The sequence below is a fragment of the Hemicordylus capensis genome, chromosome 1 (assembly GCF_027244095.1).
Source record: "Hemicordylus capensis ecotype Gifberg chromosome 1, rHemCap1.1.pri, whole genome shotgun sequence".
NCBI classification, from domain to species: Eukaryota; Metazoa; Chordata; class Lepidosauria; order Squamata; family Cordylidae; genus Hemicordylus; species Hemicordylus capensis.
This window is the reverse complement of record NC_069657.1, coordinates 340,548,737-340,570,605: the sequence shown is the minus strand read 5'-3', so window position 1 is coordinate 340,570,605 and position 21,869 is coordinate 340,548,737. Positions and strand designations below refer to the sequence as shown.

Genomic DNA, 21,869 nt, shown 5'->3' with positions numbered 1-21,869 from the left:
GGGCAGAATTTAAGAGGAATACATTTTATTGACATCTGTCATGCCAAAATATGTATTTCTGCAGTCAGTGTGTTGGTGTGCTTCTCTGTATTTGTTTTTTAAGGATGCGAGAATAGTGCTGCATAACAGTTTTATGAAATTACAAAGGGATACCTCCGCTACAAGTTATGGCTCTATTTCTAGCTTGTAAAATGGAACACTGTATAATCTACTTTAAACAGGTAGTTTAGTATTCAGAACATAAAAGTAGGCTTGTTGTGATCATGAGAACTAGATTTATTTCTTTTGCTATATCACAGTATTCAGTTTTTTTCTCTTGCAGAGATGATGAATAATAATTCAAATTTAAAACCATGCATAGAACTTTAGTTCAAGATGTGTAAAAGTACAACTTGCCTTTTCAGTTAAAACTATTATTATAATCCAAATTTCTATACGTTTTAATGTGCCCCTTTTCTGTTGTTCTTAGCGGATGCAAACGTAACAATTAAAAATCTTTCACCTGTACAGCAGCTTGGCATTAAAATGACAATTGGGTGAGTTGCTTCAAAATATTTCACATGGGTATTTATAAAATTAGTTTGATTTTCCTTATTATTTATATATCAAATTCATCAACTGAACACGATATACTATTTAAATCTGTGTGTTTTGAAGTATTCTCTCTCTATATGTATGTTTAAATGTTTGTTTCCATATAGTTACAATAGGTTTTTGGTTTTTTGTTCACTTGCAAAAGGATTTTGTAAAGGTTATTTGTCATGTTCTTCAAAACTATTAATTTGCTTTTGTTCTGTTTTTCTACACACAAGGGATTAATAGTGTTGTTCAGAGATACTGCATGTGATTTGTTTTAGGCTGATTCTTTGCTCCATCCTGAAGGCCTAGGGCAGATTAAGATAGTTTAAATACCAAACTTTTAATAATGAGTCCTAAACTTGAAGAACCACCATAACAAAAATTAGTCCTCTAACTGAACAAAATAATAAATTATTGAACCACCAGCATCCAGCCCAAGTTAAGAGACTGCTTCCAGAATAAGACAAGGTTCTGACTCTCAGACCTCCCAAAACAAAGAATTCTGTCAATGCATATTACAGGAGAACCATGTTACTCGCGTGGGTTCCATTCCTTGTCTACTACCATGAGTAATGGAACCGCAAGTAATGAGGCATTAGGGCTGTGGGGGGAAGGGGGGTTAGGTTCCAGGCTGGAGGGGGGGATTTAAAAGCCCCAAAAGGGCCTGGAACTTACTGTGATGTGCTCTGCAGGTCCTCTATGTGCCCAGGAGTGCCCACAAAGAACAAAATGCCCCCCACAACTGCAAAATATTTTTGGGGACAGTCCTTTTTTTTTAAAGAAATGAGCCACAAAATGGCTCCTCCTGGGCTCCACCAGACAAAATGGAAGCCAGAAGTGACCTCCGCAGTCACTTCCAGCCCTCTAGGGACTGCAGATACATGGGATTTAACCCATTAGTATTCACGGATCCTGGGAAAGGGTGTCCATTAGACACCCCACAGATACACAAAACTGAAGATAACGAGATTTTCTATTACTTTATAGCCCTATTCAGACATGTTCTTGTATGTGTGTTCAAGTGTCTGTTGTTCTATTTCTTTCTTTATTCGATTTCTATACCATCCTTCCAAAAATGGCTCAGGGCGGTTTACACAGAAAAATAATAAATAAATAAGATGGATCCCTGTCCCCAAAGGGCTCACAATCTAAAAAGAAACATAAGATAGACACTAGCAACAGTCACTGGAGGTACTGTGCTGGGGGTGGATAGGGCCAGTTACTCTCCCCCTGCTAAATAAAGAGAATCACCACGTTAAAAGGTGCCTCTTTGCCAAGTTAGCAGGCGATTAGGGATGTGCGTGAACCAAGGTTTGTTATAACACCATGCTGACCATGCAAATGATGCCCACGCATGCGTGGACACCATGCGCGTGCTCATGCTGCGCACAGGTACTTGGGACAAGCGCCAGTGCAGCAGGAAGCTGCGTGTGACGGCAGAGAACAGGTAAGGACCTGCTTTCTCTCTCTCTCTCTCGCTCTCGCTCTCTCTCTCTCTTTTTAAGATCCTGCTCACTGCTCCCTCCCCACAGTGCTGAACCTGTGCACAAATCATGCACATCCCTAGTGCATGTGTTTTTGTGCATGTGTTTATGTGAACATGTACATGTGTTCATTTTAAAAGTGAATCCATGTACAAATCCCCTTGAATGCAGGGTGTGGATAGGAAGTGTACTGCTACTGTATACATGCATTGCACATAATGTTCCTATAATAATGATAGGAAGTGTTCTACTAGACGTGTGCTTTGTATGCACATTGGACATAATGCATGAATAGGACTAGTGTGTAACATCATTTTCCTTGGCAGCCTTAGAGATATGGGCCAGTGTTCTCAGTCTATAGTAGTTGATTGTATCTGATCTTAAAGTGTATCTGTATTGATTTGTGTTACTTTGATTTGGCATATTGCATTGTATTATTATTTATATTGGTTGCAAAGGCCTGTGACTCTGCATGACAAATAAACTTGGATTGATATAAAATACATGGCAAGCACATAGTGACTCCCTTAAGGCCCTCCAGGTTCATATTAGCCATATCAGTCAAATAGTTTAAAGGGTGCTTTTGGTTTCATTACAAGATTGTAACTGGATTTATGTGAAGGTAGTCAATGTGTAGGTATTTAGGGCCTTTTTGACTCATGAGCATCACGGAAGTAATTTGGAATGCAACAGGGAGCTATTGCTTCAAGAACGTCATTCCTACACCACTCTCTTCAAAGTACTTGGGTCCTTTGAACAGTGTTTAAAGCATATTTCTGCTGCTATCTTTGTGATATTTTGCTCTAATGCGCGTAACAAAACAGTGGGTAGCATCCAGACTAGTCTTACACAAGTTGTTTTCCTAGCATGAGAACAAAGTGCACAATTGCATAAAAGAATTCACCTCTGAGTAGTAGTTATGCTAGTGAGAGATGTTGCAATAATTGTTGTATAACCTCTTGCACAAGCTTGTATATGGTATATGCAAGTAGGGAACTCTTTGTACATCCTCTGGCAGAAACCTGTATATGTGCAATTGAGAATTCTCATTTGGGTGGTTCTTTGTCTGGTGGTGGTGCTGCAACTTTATGGATTGCTACAACCACAAAAAGCCTTTCCACAAGTGCCACTGAGGATGCTACCCAATGAAATTGTGTTTTCTCTCCCTTTTTTAAAAAAAAGCATGTTACCTGTGCAAATCAACGGTTATGTCGAGATATGGTCATCTTCGTCTTTATTCTTGAGCACCAATGTGTCATTCATTGAAAATATCCATACCAAAAAGAAAAAAACCTGATATCCTTTTTATATGACTAAAATGTATTTGAAGTCCTTAGAGTCATTATTTCAAACAATTGACGATGTGCCATTTGAAATATCTTAATTAGGCATAAAGAGACTGAAAGCATATAAAGTGCTTTACAGAAAAAAATGTAGATTTCTATACTAAAAGGTTCTGACAACAAACTCTGGCAAACAATAGGGTTTTTAGGTCTTATTAAGAGTGGTGGTTCATTTACAGCTGGGCATGTACAAGGGTAGATTTGTAAAGGGAAGGGATGGTTGATTCTATCCTCAAATGGTTGTGATAGTAAAGTGTGTGTGTGTGTGTGTGTGTGTGTGTGTATGTATAGTAATACATTAGCAAGATTTTAATTTTATACTTAGGCTGCTAAAAAGAGTGGCTAAGAACCAAAGGATTCTGAAAATGTATTACTGCTGTTTTGTCAACTCTTGCACTCAAGCACTAGTGGAAGACTTCCCACAAGTCAGGACTGCAGTGTATAGTGGAGTTGTGTTGTAGACTAATCATGGAGAATAAGGAAAATATAGGCACATACATTCTAATGGGCCATTAAAAGAAGTATTGAATAGAGCTTCACATAGACCTGTGCAAGACCATATACAAAAGAACTGCTTTGGATTTAAAGTCACTTTTGTCTTGGGAGTGCTTATTTGGAAACAGCTCTTCCGTGAGCAAAAGAACTTTTCTGCTAGCAAAAATTCATCTTTTGGATCCAAGCCATGGTTGATTGTCCTGAGCCTTTAGAAATGAAAATTAAAATAGATATTTATGTTGGGCAGAGGGGAAGCATATAAGCATTAATTAAAAATATTATATAAGCATTATATACAGACTTATTTACAACCCACTTCCCACTTGGCTGAGGCAGTAGAGAATTCTGTCATATCTCTTGTGCTTGTACTTGTGCTTTGAATGGGTGTTGGTACAAACTTGAGCTTCTTAGGGACATAGGAAGCTGCCATATACTGAGTCAGACCATAGGTCTCTCTAGCTCAGTATTGTCTACACAGATTAGCAGCGGCTTCTCCAAGGTTGCAGGCAGGAATCTCTCTCAGCCCTATCTTGGAAATGCCAGGGAGGGAATTTGGACCTTCTGCTCTTCCCAGAGCGGCTCCATCCCCTCAGGGGAATATCTTACAGTGCTCACACGTCAAGTCTCCCATTAATATGCAACCAGGGCAGACCCTGCTTAGCTGTTGTGACAGCCCAGACTGTCTCATGCCTCCTAACTTTCTGGTGTTTGATAAAAATACATTTGTTCCACTGGGAGTTTGGGTCTCCAGAGTTTTTTATAAGGCTGGTTTTACTGTGCTTATTGTTTTGCTCTCTCTCTGTGTGTGTGTGTTTTCATGTCACTTTGAGTTTTGGCAAAAAGCAACCCAACCCCAAAATATAAAAAATGGAAATAAAACAAATTAAATAAACAGTGTCTCTTGGAGAATAGGGATTTGTGAAGCCCGCCCCTTTTTATTTCTGTCCATTTTGCCTCCATCACATTCACCACATTTATACCCTGAAAGTCCAAGGAATGTCTCTGATAGCCTTCCTTTCGCAAACATCATCTGCACATTCAGGTTTTTTCTCCTGCAGAAAAACCTGTACAAGCTTACCTTCATTACAGTGGTGGGGCAACTTGCCTGGTGACATCTTATATGTGGTGGCATTGCATGTACAGTATTGCTAGTTGTGCCAGAATTTGTATTCCATTTTGCTGCCTTAATTGTGCAAAAGTGCATGCACAGTTTGAGCACACAAAAAAGCTAAGTTGCATCTGAAAGCTGAAAAGTGCCACCCACAGGTTCAAAACATTGTTTTGCTCTTTTATGTTGGACTTTAGTTCCTGTTTAGCGTAGTTGTGGGTGGGAATGCAAAATCTGATGTATATATACTGTATAGCCTCCCCACACTCTCATCTAGTTCTCACAATAGTTAGCACATCTAGCTGCTGTTTTCCCTTTTTCTGCTGCAGCAAGTAAATTGGCTGGAACCTGACATAAAGAAGTTTGGGAATAATTGTTCACACTAGCTGAAAAACAATATAATTGGTAATTAAACTTGGCAGATTGCCACAGCATTCCTAACAGACAGAGAATAATTTTGTCAGGGTAGCAGTGCGTTGATCCGTTAAATCTTGCATTTCACACAGAAGTTAGTCGGCAACCACTGTTGGTCTTTTAAGAGGTGTAATGTACTTTTCTTTGGAGAGAGAGAAAATCACAAGTACAGACTGGATTCAAAGAAACATGAAAATAGTTCCATGATCGTAAGAGGATTTCGTACTTAGGTTTTTCAAAGAGACATGGAGAGATTGCCCTCCTTGTCACGCTTCTGTCGAATCTGTGAGGAATTTTTCAAGCAATTTTTAATATTTTTCAAAAGAAGGTTATTTTAAAAGTAAAAAGCCTTTGGGCTAGAGCAAACTCAATTTATGAGCCTAAGCAGTTTGTTGGATCTAGCCTGTTGTTTTGTATAAAAGGCTCTGTGGTGGTATTTTTTGGTCCAAAAATTTTCACAATATCCAAAAGAAGGAAATAGGTTTAGATATCTTGCCAAATATGGATTGACTATAAATATAAGGTGGACTATTGCTTAATAATGATTCATATAAATATCTGATATGGTCGCTTTATGTTGAATAAGTTGATTTTTTTTTTTTAGCTATGGCAAACATTTGAACCTGCTGAAAGAGAATGCTGAAAATGATCTATTTCAAGTATTAATGTATTGTGAGAAACTTTTGAAACCACAGCAAGCATCTGTAAAGACATCCCTACGTATCCTTTTGTCCTGAGACTTCATATCATGTCCCTTGTCAGTATAACTGTCAGAATAATTGTCTTGTATTATTTAAGATGCCTGAGCATATTAAACATGGAGATATATTTAAGTTATACATGCAGGAACTGTTTAAAACATTGCTTACTGTGAAGACATATTGGCAAAGCTTTTCCCAATCCAATGAAGTCGTTAACAAGTATGGATAGGAAGCCTCTTTCCTTGCACAGGGCTTTCACACATACACTGGCTTTTCCATTCATTTAAGTGTAAAAAGCGGATGTTTGTGCATATTGCAGACACACAGATTTGCTTTCATCATTGGAATGAACAGGGGCGTATGTGGCCACTTGAGGAGCTCTGAATTGGAATACTGATCTCTACTGCAGAAACCTGGGCTCGCTCTTTTGATAATGCTGTAGAAGTTTCAGCATTTTGGATGGCGAGGTTTTCTGGACTTAGCCATAAAGTACTAGAATTGGATTTCCTTAACATGTTTCTACAGGTGGTCTGCAGGGAGGATATGCAAGCTATGACTGGTTTGCATCTTCAGTATTTCTCATAATGATGGGAAACAGGGAGAAAATGTTAACATTTCTTCACCAGTTCTCCCATCTTCTTGTCTCAGCATTCCTTTGGATACCACGACTGCATAGTTCTGTAAGGCTTCAAAAGATGTTTCATCTTGACAAGATTGCTTTGAACATTTTAAATGAATGTTTATTAATTCAGAAGTTCCTTTAAAAATGCACTCACTTAAATGCTTGCCCTGTACAATTTCTCTCTGAAAAATATGGATTTGACATCTGCTCAAATGGTTATCTGGTGGCAAGGGAAAAAACAGGTAGACTTATAGCAATGGTAGTGTTATTGAATTTTAAAGTGAGCAGTAAAATGCATTTTATTAGTAGTGTTAAATTCTATGTGTAGGCAGAGAGAACTATTGAATGGCCTTTTTATTATCATTGCTCTGTGCAAGCTCGTTTTTTAGATTATCAGCTTTGTTTTTTATTACAAAATCATTAAATGACACAAAATAGCAATGTTGGACAGGAAAAAAACAATTTAAAGTCCGTTTGCATTGTCAGTGCTAGCCAAAACCTGAATATTTTACCATTTCAAATAGTTACCTTAGTTATTCAAGATTCCTTTGACATACATTATCATACAATTAAATAAATCTCTCTTATATTTAACTCCTTAATATAATATTTCTTGGTCCAAACTACACTTGCCATATCTTAGAATATTGCTCAAAAGAAGATGGTTGAGCAAATTATAACAGGACCATAATGGTTCCCCATATGTGAAATTTCAGCAGTCTAGAAATTTGGTCCTGATCAAAGTTCTTTGGCACTTAGAAAATTTGTTCCCTAACATGTACTGTAGTGGCTGCACTTTGTCCTTGTTTGTGTTTATATTTATATGCTGTCTTTTGTCCAAAGACCAAGGCAATTTACAATAACTAGCTGAACCAGGCACAGACCATCTGTGCCTCTAGTCCCCCCCTCCCCCAGCTTTCTCCCCCGCAAGCCCACCTGCCAGTTGCTGCTTTCGCCCGCTGGCCGCCGTTTTCTCCCACCCACCCCCTGCCGCGGCTTTTTTCTCCCTACCATCCACCCACCTGCTGCTGCCGTTTTTTTCTCCCCTCCCATCTGCCCGCTGCTGCCGCTTTTCTCCCCCCCATCCACCTGCCACCGCTTTCTTCCCCCTCTCCTCCTCCCTTCTCACTCAGCCAGGCCAGGCCACATCCATTATTAATGCCAGATCTTTCGCAGTGTGTTGCGAGAGTTCTGCCGCCAAATCCTGGGCACGCATACCAACTAAGAGAATTAAATATATAGATAATAGATGTTTTGGCCATTGGCTGTAAATAAAGTATCTATCTATATAGATAATAGATATTAAATATCCACTCCTGATATTCATGCTGCCTTGTCCTTGATCACCACTGGTGTTCTCTTTGGTACTACCTTTTAGACAGTAGTTCCTACTACTTCCTGATTTGGTGCTGAGTGTTATCAGTATGCTGATGACACCCAAATCTATTTCTCCTTTTCATCTTCAGGAAATGGCACTCACTCTTTAAATGCCTGCCTACAGGCAGTAATGGGCTGGATGAGGGAGAACAAATTGAAGCTGAATCCAAGCAAGACGGAGGTGCTCATTGTGGGGGCTCAGAATCTGAGGAGTGAGTTAGATCTCCCTGTGCTGGAGGGGGTCACACTCCCCCAGAAGGAGCAGGTGCGCAGCTTGGGCGTACTCCTGGACCCAAGCTGGTCACCCAGGTTTCTCAGGTGGAAGCCATGGCCAGGAGTGCTGTCTATCAGCTTCGGCTGATTCGACAGTTGCGTCCATTCCTTGAGGAGGATGACCTCAAAACAGTGGTGCACCAGCTGGTAACCTCCCGGCTTGACTATTGCAATGCGCTCTACGTGGGGCTGCCTTTGTACGTAGTTTGGAAACTTCAATTAGTTCAGAATGCGGCAGCCAGATTGGTCTCTGGGGTAACCCGGAGAGACCATATTACAGTACACCTATTTTGAAACAATTGCACTGGCTGCCGATATGTTTCCGGGCAAAAAACAAAGTGCTGGCAATTACCTTTTAAAGCCCTGAACGGCTTAGGCCCAAGTTACCTTAGAGAGCACCTTCTTCTGCATGATCCCCACCGCACATTAAGGTCATCTGAGGAGGTCCATCTCCAGTTACCACCAGCTCGTCTGGTGGCGACTCGGAGGCGGGCCTTCTCTATGGCTGCTCCGGGGCTGTGGAATGCGCTCCATGTGGAAATCCGTAATTTGAATTCTCTATTAGCCTTCAGGAGAGCCCTTAAAACGTGTTTGTTTGGCCTGGCTTTCCAGAGTTCTAAAATTTTAACCCGATTTGGGGGCTTTTAATTACCATAAACTGTTTAATTGCTGTTTTAAAATGTTTTTAAATTGTTAATTGTTATATTGTTTTTAATTTGTTTTAGCTTTTTATTGTTTTAGTGGCTTGTTTTAGTTGTAAACCACCCTAAGCCATTTTGGAGGGGCGGTATATAAATCGAATAAATAATAAAATAATAATAAATAATAATACTAAAGACCTCCAAGGTGAGGGAACAGAGCTGAGCAGGTAGAGTCCACTCTGCCCATATTGGAAGTAGGCCTTCCCTTACTGCCAGTTGCCAGTTGCCAGGCAGCTGCTTCCATTGAGTATGGAGAATTCCTTCTGCTACAGTCTTTGAATTTATATCACATTTTAATTTTTACCTGACATCTCAGCAGCAGCTGAACACTACAACGGGGTTTCTTAACTTTGGGCCCCCAGATGATGTTGGACTACAACTCCCATCACCCCAGAAACAGCCTTTGTGGCTGAGGATGATGGGAGTTGTAGTACAACAGCATCTGGGGGCCCAAGGTTAAGAAACTCTGCACACTTCATCATAGACATTCTATAACTTTTACCTTGCCTGTAACATCAGAGCAGCTGAAGAAGGCAGAAGCCCAATGAGGATTCATTACACACCAAGGACTCTGGACACCTCAAAAATTCCTAAAATTTTAACTGAGTACCCAATGGCTTGCAGGATGGGGGGTAGTTGGCACATGGGATGCCACTAATTTCCCACTGGTGGGGTCAGGTTGCTAGAAGCCCAGCAGAGGAGAGGGAGAGTCCATCCACTTCCCATCCAGTCTCTCAGCCTGGGGTGAGAGAACAGGTGGGTACTATGGGCTCCTACTGTTAACTGCCTGCTCCTGCTTCCCCTGTGGGGCTGCTGCCTCTGTGTAACATCTGTGGGTATTGTGTGCAGGATTGAGACCAGCTCCTGAGTGACTCAGCAGTTCCTCGGGTCACCTGCTCAGCTTTGGGCTTTATAGGAACACTGCCTATCGCCCCTTTGGGGGGAACCACTTCGGGAATAAGTAAAGTGAGGGCCAAGCTGTTTGGCTCAAGATCCCTTGTGGGTGTGTAAAGGAGGGCAGGTATTATAATTGGGCTTCTCTTTGAAATCTTGGGTGAGTTGAGTTTCAGTGTGTCTCTCTGGAGATGGGGTGTATCCACTGATTATGGGGCAGCTATTCCAGTGGTGGTGGGGAATAGAAGAAGTAATGTTGACTGGTCAGCAGGCCGTTGCAGGGGAAGGGAAATTAGAAACTTAATTGCTGTTTCCCCTTCTGGCTGCCTTGCCAGCTCTTTGACCTTGGAAAGCGATGCTAACCACCCACATAGCCTCACCTTCCTCCGTTGTAATGCCAGGTTGGTCCAGAATAAACCTGAAATCATCCATGATTTGATTCTGGATGAAGGGGCCAATCTGGTATGTATTACGGAGACTTGGCTGGGAGAGGCTGGTGACCTAGTCTGGTCCTGGCTTCTTCCTCCAAGGTACTCTGATGAGGAGTACTCTGATGGTGAGGGGAAGTGGGCGGGGAGGTGAACTGGCTGTTGTCTACAAGAGTAATATCACCCTTGCCAGGATCCCTGTCGAACTGTCTGACCATATTGAACGTGTGTACCTAAGTTTGGAGACCAGGGATAGACTGGAACTTCCATAGGTGTACCAATCACCCTGCTGCCCAATGGAGTCCCTAACTGAGCTGATGGACTTGGTCTCGGGGTTCACATTGGAGTCCCCCAGGCTTGTGGTGCTGGGAGACTTCAATGTTCACTTTGGGACCAATTTGTCCAGGGCGCCTCAGGAGCTCACAGCAGCCATGATGACTATGGATCTATCCCAGGTGGTCTCAGGACTGATGCAGATATTTCACTCTGAACAGGGTAGTGCCCCATGGGTGGGGACTCCTGTGATTTCCCCTTTGTCATGAACAGACCACCATCTGGTTAAGGTTGGACTCACGACCATGTCCCACTTCCGCAGGGGTGGGGGCCCCATTTGGATGGTCTGCCCAAAAAGGTTATTGGATCCAATAGGATTCCAAGAAGCCTTGGAGGGATTTAATGTTGACTCTGCTTGTGACCCTGTTGACACTCTGGTGGAGAACTGGAAGAGTCAACTCACCAGGGCAGTGGACACGATTGCTCCTAAGCATCCTCTCCAACCCACTTCGAAACTGGCCCCTTGGTATATGGAGGAACTACGGGGGATGAAGTGGTGAGGTAGAGGACTAGAGCACAAGTGGAGGGAGACTAGACTCGAATCTGACATTATTACATAGAGAGCATTTGAAGATCTATGCTCAGGCGATAAGTGTGGCAAAGAAGCAATTCTTTTCTTCCCTTATCACCTCTGCAAGCTCGTCTGGCAGAGTTGTTCAGGATTGTGAAGGGGCTAATATGCACCCCTTCCCCCTTGGATCAGAACTAACAATTACTCACTGTGACATTTTTAATGAGTTCTTTGTGGACAAAATATCTCTCATTTGAGCCAACTTGGATTCAAATTCCACAATTGTTACAGAGTCTAATGCCGAGGTGTCCAGCAGCTCCTCTTATGTGATGACTCTGGATCAGTTTCAGTTTGTGACTCCTGAGGATATGGACAAGTTGCTTGGAATGGTACGGCCTACCACCTGCCCTCTTGATCCTTGTCCGACATGGCTTATGCTATCTGGCAGGGAGGCTATTATAGAGGGCCTGGTAGAGATTATAAATGCTTCTCTGAGGGAGGGCAGGATGCTTCCTTCTCTTAAGGAGGCAATCATTAGACCACTTCTGAAGAACCCTACCTTGGATCCCTCAGAGTTAAATAATTACAGGCCTGTCTCCAACCTTCCATGGTTGGGCAAAGTGATGGAGAAGGTGGTGGCCTCCCAGCTCCAGGCAGTCTCGGAGGAAACTGATTATCTAGACCCATTTCAGACTGGCTTTTGGGTGGGCTATGGTATGGAGACCTTCTTGGTCGGCCTGATGGATGATCTCCAATTGGGAATTGACAGAGGGAGCGTGACTCTGTTGGTCCTTCTGAATCTCTCAATGGCTTTCGATACTATTGACTGTAGTATCCTTCGGGAGTGTCTGAGCGGATTGGGGGTGGGAGGCACTGCTTTGCAATGGTTCTGCTCCCTACCTCAGGGGGAAGATTCCAGATGGTGTCTCTTGGAGACTGTTGTTCTTCAAAATCTGAACTTTTGTATGGTGTCCCTCAGGGCTCTGTATTGTCTCCGATGTTGTTTAACATCTACATGAAACTGCTGGGAGAGATTATCAGGGGATGGTGCAGGGTGTTATCAATATGCTGATGACACCCAAATCTATTCCTCCATGTCAACATCATCAGTAGAAGGCATAACCTCTCTAAACTCCTGCCTGGGGGCAGTAATGGGCTGGATGAAGGATAACAAACTGAGGCTGAATCCATCTAAGACTAAAGTACTTATTGTGCAGGGCTGAAACTCAGGAGATGATTTTGATCTGGCGGTTCTAGATGTGGGGTCAAACTCCCCCGGAAAGAACAGGTACACAGTCTAGGGGTGCTTCTGGATCCGAGCCTCTCCCTGGTGTCCCAGGTTGAAACAGTGGCCAGAGGTGCTTTTTATCAGCTTCAGCTGATAAGCCAGGTACATCTGTTTCTTGAGATGTATGACCTCAAAGCAGTGGTACATCTTCTGGTAACCTCTAGACTGGATTACTGCAATGCACTCTACGTGGGACTGCCTTTGTACGTAGTCTGGAAACTTCAGTTGGTTCAGAATGTGGCAGCCAGGTTGGTCTCTGGGTCATCTAGGAGAGTCCATATTTCTCTTTGTCTTGAAGGAATTGCACTGGCTATCAATATATTTCCAGGCAAAATACAAGGTGCTGATCATTACCTATAAAGCCCTAAACAGCATAGGCCCTGGGTATTTAAGAGAACGTCTTCGTCACCATGAGCCCTACCACCTGCTAAGATCATATGGAGAGGTTCGCCTGTGGCTGCTGCCAACTCATCTGGTGACTACTCAGGAGCGGGCCTTCTCCATTGCAGCTCCTGGACTTTGGAATGTGCTCCCTGTTGAAATAAGAGTCTCCTCATCTCTGGCAACTTTTTAAAAGGCCCTGAAGAGACATTTATTCACCCAGGCTTTTAATTAGATTTATAGTTTTAAATAATTTTAATACTGGGTCTTAAATGTTTTTAATCTTTTAAATGATTTTAATTGTTAATTGATTTAATGTTTTAAATGATTTTAATTCTAAAGCAGCCAGAGATGCAAGTGTTTGGCCGTATAGAAATATTATAAATAAATAAATAAATAAAATGAGCAGAAGAAATGAAGGTTTTGTTATGAAGACACCAAAGAATCTAAACACCACAAATATTCCTAAAAAATGAACTGAGTACCCCAGTGTGTGGGCGGGGCTGTAGTTTGCACATGTCCAATGTGCATTGACAATCGAAATGAACAGAAGAAATAAAGCTGTGCAATCAATCCTCCTCGGGATTCATTATGAGGAAAAGTTATTATACACCAAAGAATTCAAACACTTAAAAAATAGTGAATGCACATTTTGCTCCATAACTCCACTTCTACAAGGGCCAGAGTTTAGCTTTTTAAAATGAAAGCTGTGGATCCATGTTAGTGTTAGGACAGGGCAACTTCAAACACCTATTATTTTATATGGCAGAAATATACAAAATCAGTAAAAACTAAAAAAAAACCCCAACCCATTAAAAATAAAACAAGTGCCCAATTGCCTTGAAATTTGAGTAATAGGTGGCACCCATGGTGACCTACCCACCACTGAAATCTGGTGCCTCTAGGACCTTTATATGTAGTCTGAATCAATCCAGATCAAATCCATAGCGAATCTGGGCTGATTCGGAGGGATAGATTCAGAAACAAAACAAATCAGAAATATCAATTTGTGCACATTCCTAATGCACAGGGCTGTTCCCTTCATTGATGGTAATGTCTAAGTCCTAGCGTAAGCAGGAGTTCTGTGAGTGCATCAGAATTTCTGCATGCTTGGGGAGCTGCTGCATTGAGACATAAATAATAATTTTGTGAATTTCTTGCTTCTGTTCCTTTTTTCAACACAATTTAAACAGTTTCAAAAACTAACTATATACGATAGCCCCAATCCCTCCCCCTTTTTAAGGCAGCTTCAAGTGAGAGGAATTTGTAGCACAAGTGGAAACACAGGGGTGTTAACCGCTTTCCCAACGCATAGCCTTTCTGCTCCAAATGCCACCCAGCTGGTGGAGAATCCCTGCTTGCATATTCACTCTGTTAAGATAATAAATAGTAATAAACTGTATTTGTTACAGCCCCATAACAAATTGTCCTCTGTTAGTGAAGGAGGGAAGTTCCAGTTAATGTTGTCTAAAGATAAAAAGCTGGTAAATGCTTTTGATAGATAGCTGTTCTACACTGTGTTTTGCCACGCTTTCCTAGTTTTGTGTTCACACCAGAGTATACGCTAATGTTCCTGTAATGGTTGTAGAACGTTTATCACTGTCTTCCTGCATGTGAGTTCAGGCAGCAAGAAAGTAATGTACTCTTTCAAAAGCTGTGTAATGAGGATTCTTTTTGTGTGTTCTTGCCTCATTGGCTAGATCCACCTTCCTGTTGACACAGCGGTGTCTGGCATCCATCCAGTCTACTTTTGCAGTGCGCACTATGTTGAGATGTTGCTGAAGGCTGAGTTGCCACTTGTCTCTTCTGCTTTCCATATGTCTGGTTTCACTCCATCACAGGTAATATTAAAGATCTTTCCAAGGAGGTTTTTGAAGTGGCTGCCTTTTACTGGCTAGCAGCAAACAAGAGCTTTGTATAACTAGCTAAAGCAACCTCCTCTTTAAATATGAGACTTCATGTCCTTAGCTTGCAGCCGTGTAGGGGACCTAGCTCTTTAAATCAAGGCACAGTTCTCAAACAAAAACACCACCTGTCTCATGTAGAAAATAATAGTTGTACCAGAGCTTAATACACAACAATGGGAAATGTAGACACTATATTAACCTGAAAGAGTTAAAGGTATAAATCTGAAAAGGAGTGAGCCTTTCAAAACTGAATTGCTTTTGCCACAGACCCACAAATTTAAGCTTAGGTCACATAGGAACATAGGAAACTGCCTTATATTAAGTCAGACTATTGGTCCATCTAGCTACACCGAGTAGCAATGGCCTCTCCAAGATTTCAGGCAGGAGTCTCTCTCATCCGTATCTTGCAGATGCTAGGGAGAGAACTTGGAACCATTCTACATGCAGATGCTCTTCCCAGAGCGGCCCCATCCCCTAAGGGGAAGTGCTCACCTCCTGTTCAGATGCAAACCAGAGTGGACCCTGCTTAGCAAAGGGTACAACTCATGCTTGCTACAGCAAGACCAGCTATCCTCCCACAGACTACTAGTCAGCCATAATTTGTGGTTGCAACCAGTCACCTCAGATCATTTCCTGACACACAGGCAAAGGTCTTAGGATAGGGATGTTCGATACTGACCCAGTCTGGCTCAAGATCGAGTGGGACCCCGCCCCCCTGACTGGCTCAGAGCTAGTTCAGGGGTTATAGAGGGTTTTTTTTTTCTTTAAATGAACTCACTGCTTAGCTCAGTAGCCTCAGGGGGAGTGTCTGCGGTGGTTCCCCAGCCTCTCCCATTCTAAGGGTGGTTTGGGGGTCATTTCAGTCCCTCCTGAGGTGGTAGCAGTCATTTTGGAGGTCGCTGCTCATGTTCCCTGGCCATTTGTGTGACTGGATCATTGCCCAGTCATGCAAATGGCCCGTGTGCATGTGCAGCATTCTTCAAAATGACCACCGCCACCTCAGGAAGGGCCAAAATGACAAAAAAAAAAGGGCCAAAACAGCCTGGGGAAGACTGGGTGTGGCAGGGGAAGGGGGAACCACTGGAGACACCCCTCCCCCGCTGCCACCAGCAGCACTCTCTGAGGCCTCAGAGGTAGTATACCATTTTAAACAAAAATAAAATGTCCCTGGCCTGAACCCGCTTGAATTCAAACCGGGCTGGGCACCTCATTCGGGGTGCCAAAATTGAACATTCCCGATTCGGTTCGAGCCCAGTTCGTACTCGAACCCAACCAGGAAATCTGGTTTTGTGCACTTCCCTATCTTAGGAGAGTAGTGGGTCTTCTGTCATTTGCACTAGGATATAGAGGTGATAAGAACCCATGGGATCCCTCTCCTACTGCTCAGAAAAGTTTCCTGCTGATCTGTATCGTGATCCATTGCATTCATAATAGTGGGTTCTGCACGTGCACAGGACCATTCAGGCAGAATTCTACCAGATCATCAGTAGGCAACTTGTTTTTTCTTACTCTCTCAAAAATGGCAGTTGAAATGAGACCTCTGGTAAGGAGATCTGTGTGGTGCTGGGTGTCATGCTCACCAGAGGGCTGGGGACACTTGCCATTGGTGAGCTGGCAAGTGGATTTATAGATGCCTGAGTTTTGCCTTGGTAGTTCTTCATGGTCACATTAGATATCAAAGAAACGTGCATTTTTGCTGCACTTATGCACTTGGAGATTTTTGTTTCTCTCCAAAGGGTTCTTTTCAAGATGCGAATGTACTTTTTTATAAACACATATGCATTAATTACACTACAGTAAGTTTAGTAATGTGTGCATGCTTAGAAACACAGTGGAAGTTGGTTCTAAGTAAAAAGACATATCATTTTCATATTAGATTATACTCTTTTGAAATAATTTGTCTAGTTTAAGTGAAAATCTAAAAACTGCTTCTGTCAAAACAACTACCTGCATCACTTTTAGGTTACTAAGTCAAACATATTTTTAGTTGGCATGTATTCTTTTTATATCTATCTCTTTCCCCCAAATAAAATAATCTGCTAGATCAAATCTGTTGTAAAGCTTACCTCTTGCAATCAAATTAGGAACAGTAATTTTGGCTGGTTCAGATTTTTTAATATTTATAACCTGGTTAACATAGGATTCATAGCACAGCTAAATGAAATGTGGTTGCGCTAGCGATTGAGTAACAGATTGTGGTTTAGTAACAAAAGGTAGAGTTATTAAAATTGTATTTTCCAATTGAACACATACAAATGTTAATTTTAAACACTGTTAATAAATAACTTCTGTACCTGTATAGGTACTAAGCTCTCCCACACTGAATTTGGTAGTTTTACCCTTTGGTGAGTTCTGTACTCAGGCAGGACCATGTTCGCACTGGTCAGAAGGGGAGGATGCATTATAGAGACGAATTGGAAAGCACTGATGTGACACACATTCCCCAATGCTCCCAGTTCAAACGTAGGCCTGCATCCAGTCAGGGATGTGAAAACATGCTTTTTTAGCAGGCCAGGCCAGAGTAGGCATAAATGATAGAAGCTGTAGCTCCCATATTAATTACATTTGTGGAATGGCCAGAAATTTAAAACAACGTAGCCTTCGCCATGAGCCCCATCACCCATTGATATCATCTGGAGAGGTTCATCTGCAGTTAACACCAGCTCGTCTGGTGGCTACACAGGGATGGGTCCTCTCTGTTGCTGCCTCAAGACTCTGGAATGTGCTCCCTGCTGAAATAAAAGCCTCCCCATCTCAGAAAACATTTTAAAAATTCTTTAAAAAGTCCTTAAAGACTCCTTTTTTTAACTTGAAAACGCTTTTAAAAGCTTTTTTAACTGTGGTTTTAAATTGTTTTAAGGTTTTTCATTTTTCATTTTATTATTAGTTTTATGTTGTAAACTGCCCAGACACGGTTTGGGGCGAGTCTACAAATTTGATAGACTGGATTGAGATCCATTGAGTTCCATAAGAATGGGTTCTGTGCCTGCGTAGGACCCTAGTGGTAGAATGCCGCAGCTCGTCGTTGTGACCCAGTTCCACCTCTACCCTTACAGAGTGCTATTTAAAGCGGGTCAGCGCTATGTTCCTCCGTACTTTTTCAACCGCCATTGCATTCGGACCTTGGTCTGTCACTCCTCATCAGAAAGTTCTTCAGAAAGCCTTTTTGCTCTGTGAGTTCATCTATTTTAAAAAAGCAATTGACAGTTATTTCAGTTATTCGACGTTTAATTGGCTTTTGGACAATGTTGGTGTTTTTGACTTTCGACTATGCTTCTGTTTATCATTATGGCTGAGGAGAAATGGAGCTTTAAGAGGTGCGAGGAATGTAAAGCTAAACTCCCCTCTAAAGACCTCCATGATTTGTGTCTCATCTGCCTTGGAGAGGAACACAACATTTCTACTTTCTCAAAACAGTCTTGCAGGAATCGGACTCTGAGGCTTTGTAACGCCATATATGACGAGGTGTGAAGCCCCTCGACTCCAGGTGAGTCCCACCCATCAACATCATTGTCGAAATCGCCATCAAAGGCAATCTCAACACTGAAATCTTCGAAACCATCAACACTGGCATCTACAGCTTTTGGCCTTGGAGGCTAGCCCATCATCCCCAAGACCGAAAAAATCTAAAATTATAGGCTAACCAAAGACCGTACACCATCGCCATTGTGTCTACTACAGTTTACGTCGGATGTATGACCCTCGAAATTGAAAGTTATCCTCGATATCAACCCTTTGGCATCAACGAAGTCTCCTGATCCACCTAAGATTTAAAAAACCTCTCAATGCCAACTGCCCTTTGACACCGACACGATCAATGTCGAGGTCTCGATCTCTGTCACCAGCTCCAACACCGATTGATTCCTCAGCACCTTCGCCTGCGGATTGACGCCAAGATGTACCATCAACACCAGTGACTCCTGCTCCTTGGTTTCCAGCTTTTATATCGCCTCTGCATACACTTGTGCTGTCAGCATTGAGACAGGTCTCGCCTTGATGTCAGATGCCAAGGCCTACATTTGATATTGATGAAGAAAAAGATTCAAACAGAGGTGCAGCATTGGATCCCTCCACTGCATGCACATTGCTGTCAATCCTAGATTCATTCTCCAGCACTCCTTCTATGTCCACATTCAAAGGTTTTCTCCTGACAAGCACCAATGGAACAACTTACACCATCAGGATCTGTTCCTGTTCGCTTAGTAGATTAGCCATCTTCTTGTACTCTGTCAGCTGTCCACTTAAAGGGGTCATCTGTTTGGCACTCCAGCAGTTTTTCTCACCCTTCGGCAGCAGGTTCAGCTCTTGCTATGGCTGCTTTAGGAGCCTCTTCTCCTGACACTCCTTATGACTATCAGATTGAAGACCATGGAAGTCGACTCCTTCAAAACCTTACCATCTCCTCTCTTCTTCTTTGGTGATAAACACCTTGGCAAGTGAGGATGCACCTGCTTTACTGAGCAGACCAGTTATACTAACTTCTGTGGCTACGCAGACCATTGTCTCGACCCTGGTTCCTACATCAACGCAGACAGCCCCACTACTTCCAAAACCTTCATTCTTGGATGTGGGGATTCAAACACGTTCTCAGCCTCCACCGCCTGTGGAATCTACTTCTGAGAATCAAACATGCATTCCACTTTGCCCAACCAGATCACCTTCAGACCATCATGGTTCCCCCGACTTCGAGTTAGATCCAGACAATCTGGACAATTGACCAATGTGCCACCCTCTACCTATGTCTCCCCTAATGAAGAAATGAAAGCCTACCACAAACACTTTAGGGAAATGACAGAGACTCTGGCAAACAACCCAACCTATGGCTTTCCCTGTTCTCCCGGTAATCTCCAGGGCGGTAAAGTGTCCGTGGGAGGTTGTTCATGCATCAACCCCAACCTCCAAATATTTGGAAAGTATGTATCCATCTCCAGGAAAAGGACAATATCTACCCACTAAAGCATCCTGCTCCAAACTCTCTGGTCATCGACTGCGCCACCTCGGCAAAAGGTGGGACACACCACACGGTTCCTGCACATAAAGAAGGGAGAAAATTGGATCTCTTAGGGATGAAGATCTACTCCACATCTTGTTTATCAATTAATGGAGCAAATTATTCAGCCTGCACAGCCAAGTATAATCATGGCCTATGGGAAGCCCTTCAAAAATTACTTAGACACTCTGTCACCTGAAGAATTTTTAAAAAGAGATACCAACAAACCTTAAATAAATTGTCAGCGCTCACTAGACAACAGCTGAGCACAGGAAAACATCTTGCCAAATCAAAGTTTCGCTCCACTTCTCTTCAGAGCAATATGAAAGAGGAAATTGAGGGCTTACCCTTTACCGCTTACAACATCTTTGAGGAACAGGACTGCCCACTGTCACCTCTACACTCCTCCCTATTCCAGCCACCAGAGGCATGTGAGCAACTACACCAGCTCACAATCCCATCCATTCCGCCAGTTCACGATTCCATCAGACTGGCACACTGTGCCCTTGCATGGCACCACATAACATTGGACCACTAGGTCCTGAAGATCGTATCCTTGGGGTATGCCATAGAGTTCATGACCCCATATTTTTCAAGAATGAAGTTCACTCAACCATCCCTATAGAAGGAAGTGAAAGAGTTGTTGGGAAAGGGTGCAATCACCCCAGTGTTTTGGGCACACAGATGGGAAAGCTTTTACTCTCGTTATTTTCATATCCCAAAGAGGGATGGTGGGACCCGCCCCATCATGGATCTACGCTACCTGAACGTGTAAGACCATGTAAGAAAATTTTGCATTATAGCATTGCAGGAGATTCTACCTCTTCTCTATCAAAAGAATTGGCTTGCAACGCTTGATCTGGAAGATGTGTATTTTCATATCGGAATAAGGGAACAACACAGGAAGTATTTAAGATTTACCGTTGGCAAACAAGTGTACCAATACAAGGTTTTAGCCTTTGGACTTTCTACTGCCCCAAGGGTATTTACCAAATGTATGGCTGTTGTGGTGGCCCATCTGAGGACACAGGGTATAGCAATCTACCTGTACTTGAATGATTGGCTCCTGACCTCAAAAAATCAAGGAGAGTTACTTTCTCAGACACAGTGTTTTAAATCTCCTCCAAGACTTGGGGAACCAAGTCAATTGGGAAAAAATCCCATCTAAAACCGGTACGTATCATCAACTACATTGGAGGAATCTTGAACACAGAGACAAGAAGGTTTACTTACCAAAAGAATGGTACAAGTATATCAGGGACATGATCCATGAATTCTGACAACGTCCATCACAGCTGGCTCAATTCATCCAGAGGTTCTTGGGCCTCATGGCATCCTGCAACACAGTAGTACATTATCACGTTTGAAGATGCGAAAGCTACAACTTTGGTTTCTGTCAGTTTTCTATCCAAACTTAAGACAGTCGGCACAAGCGTCTGGAAATTCCAGTTCTGTTCACTCTCTTTCATGATGGTCAAACATCTTAGAGGGTCTTCCTTTTCAGTCTCTGACTCCCTCAATTTGGGTTGACGAACGTGTCTCTACTGGGTTGGGGTGCCCACTGCAAGAACCATCAAATTCAAGGCAAGTGGACACTGCAAAAAACCCAGTTTCACACTGCTTCATGGAATGGTCTCAAGAGATGTCATACATGTTCCCACCATGCCCATTAATCAGCCGCATGGTGGCACGTCTCCTGGCCACTCCAGCATCCAGCATTCTAGTGACTCCATGGTGGCCAAGTAAAACATGGTTTCCACAGGTACTCAAACTATTGGGAAACCAGTATGAGAGATTGCCACAAGAACTAGCTCTTTTCACACAATACAACAGTCATATCCTACACCCAGATGTACTCACACTCGGTCTGATGGAATTGCGAATTGGTTTCTGAGTAACATACTACTCAGCCGTAGGAAACCTTCCGCCAGAAGTAGTTACTTTGGCAAATGGTTGCATTTGAAGGCCTATGCCAGGGCGCATGGTTTTCACCCTAAGCAAGCTACCATTAAGGATGTACTCCTCTGACTACTTTGAAAT

General features: G+C 42.6%; 1 protein-coding gene across 6 annotated transcripts in view; it reads left to right on the top strand.

The window, feature by feature from the left end:
* The window catches only part of TBC1D32 (TBC1 domain family member 32), a 196,633-nt gene that overhangs the window by 161,119 nt on the left and 13,645 nt on the right, over positions 1 to 21,869 (top strand). For 5 of the 6 annotated variants that reach the window (XM_053283712.1, XM_053283702.1, XM_053283696.1 and 2 more), the window contains 4 exons: positions 470 to 536; positions 6,028 to 6,143; positions 6,650 to 6,804; positions 14,633 to 14,773. In XM_053283712.1, the coding sequence (XP_053139687.1) occupies positions 470 to 536; positions 6,028 to 6,143; positions 6,650 to 6,804; positions 14,633 to 14,773 (479 nt within the window). The remainder of the gene's footprint in view (positions 1 to 469; positions 537 to 6,027; positions 6,144 to 6,649; positions 6,805 to 14,632; positions 14,774 to 21,869) is intronic. The other variant, XR_008313100.1, reaches the window with a different exon arrangement.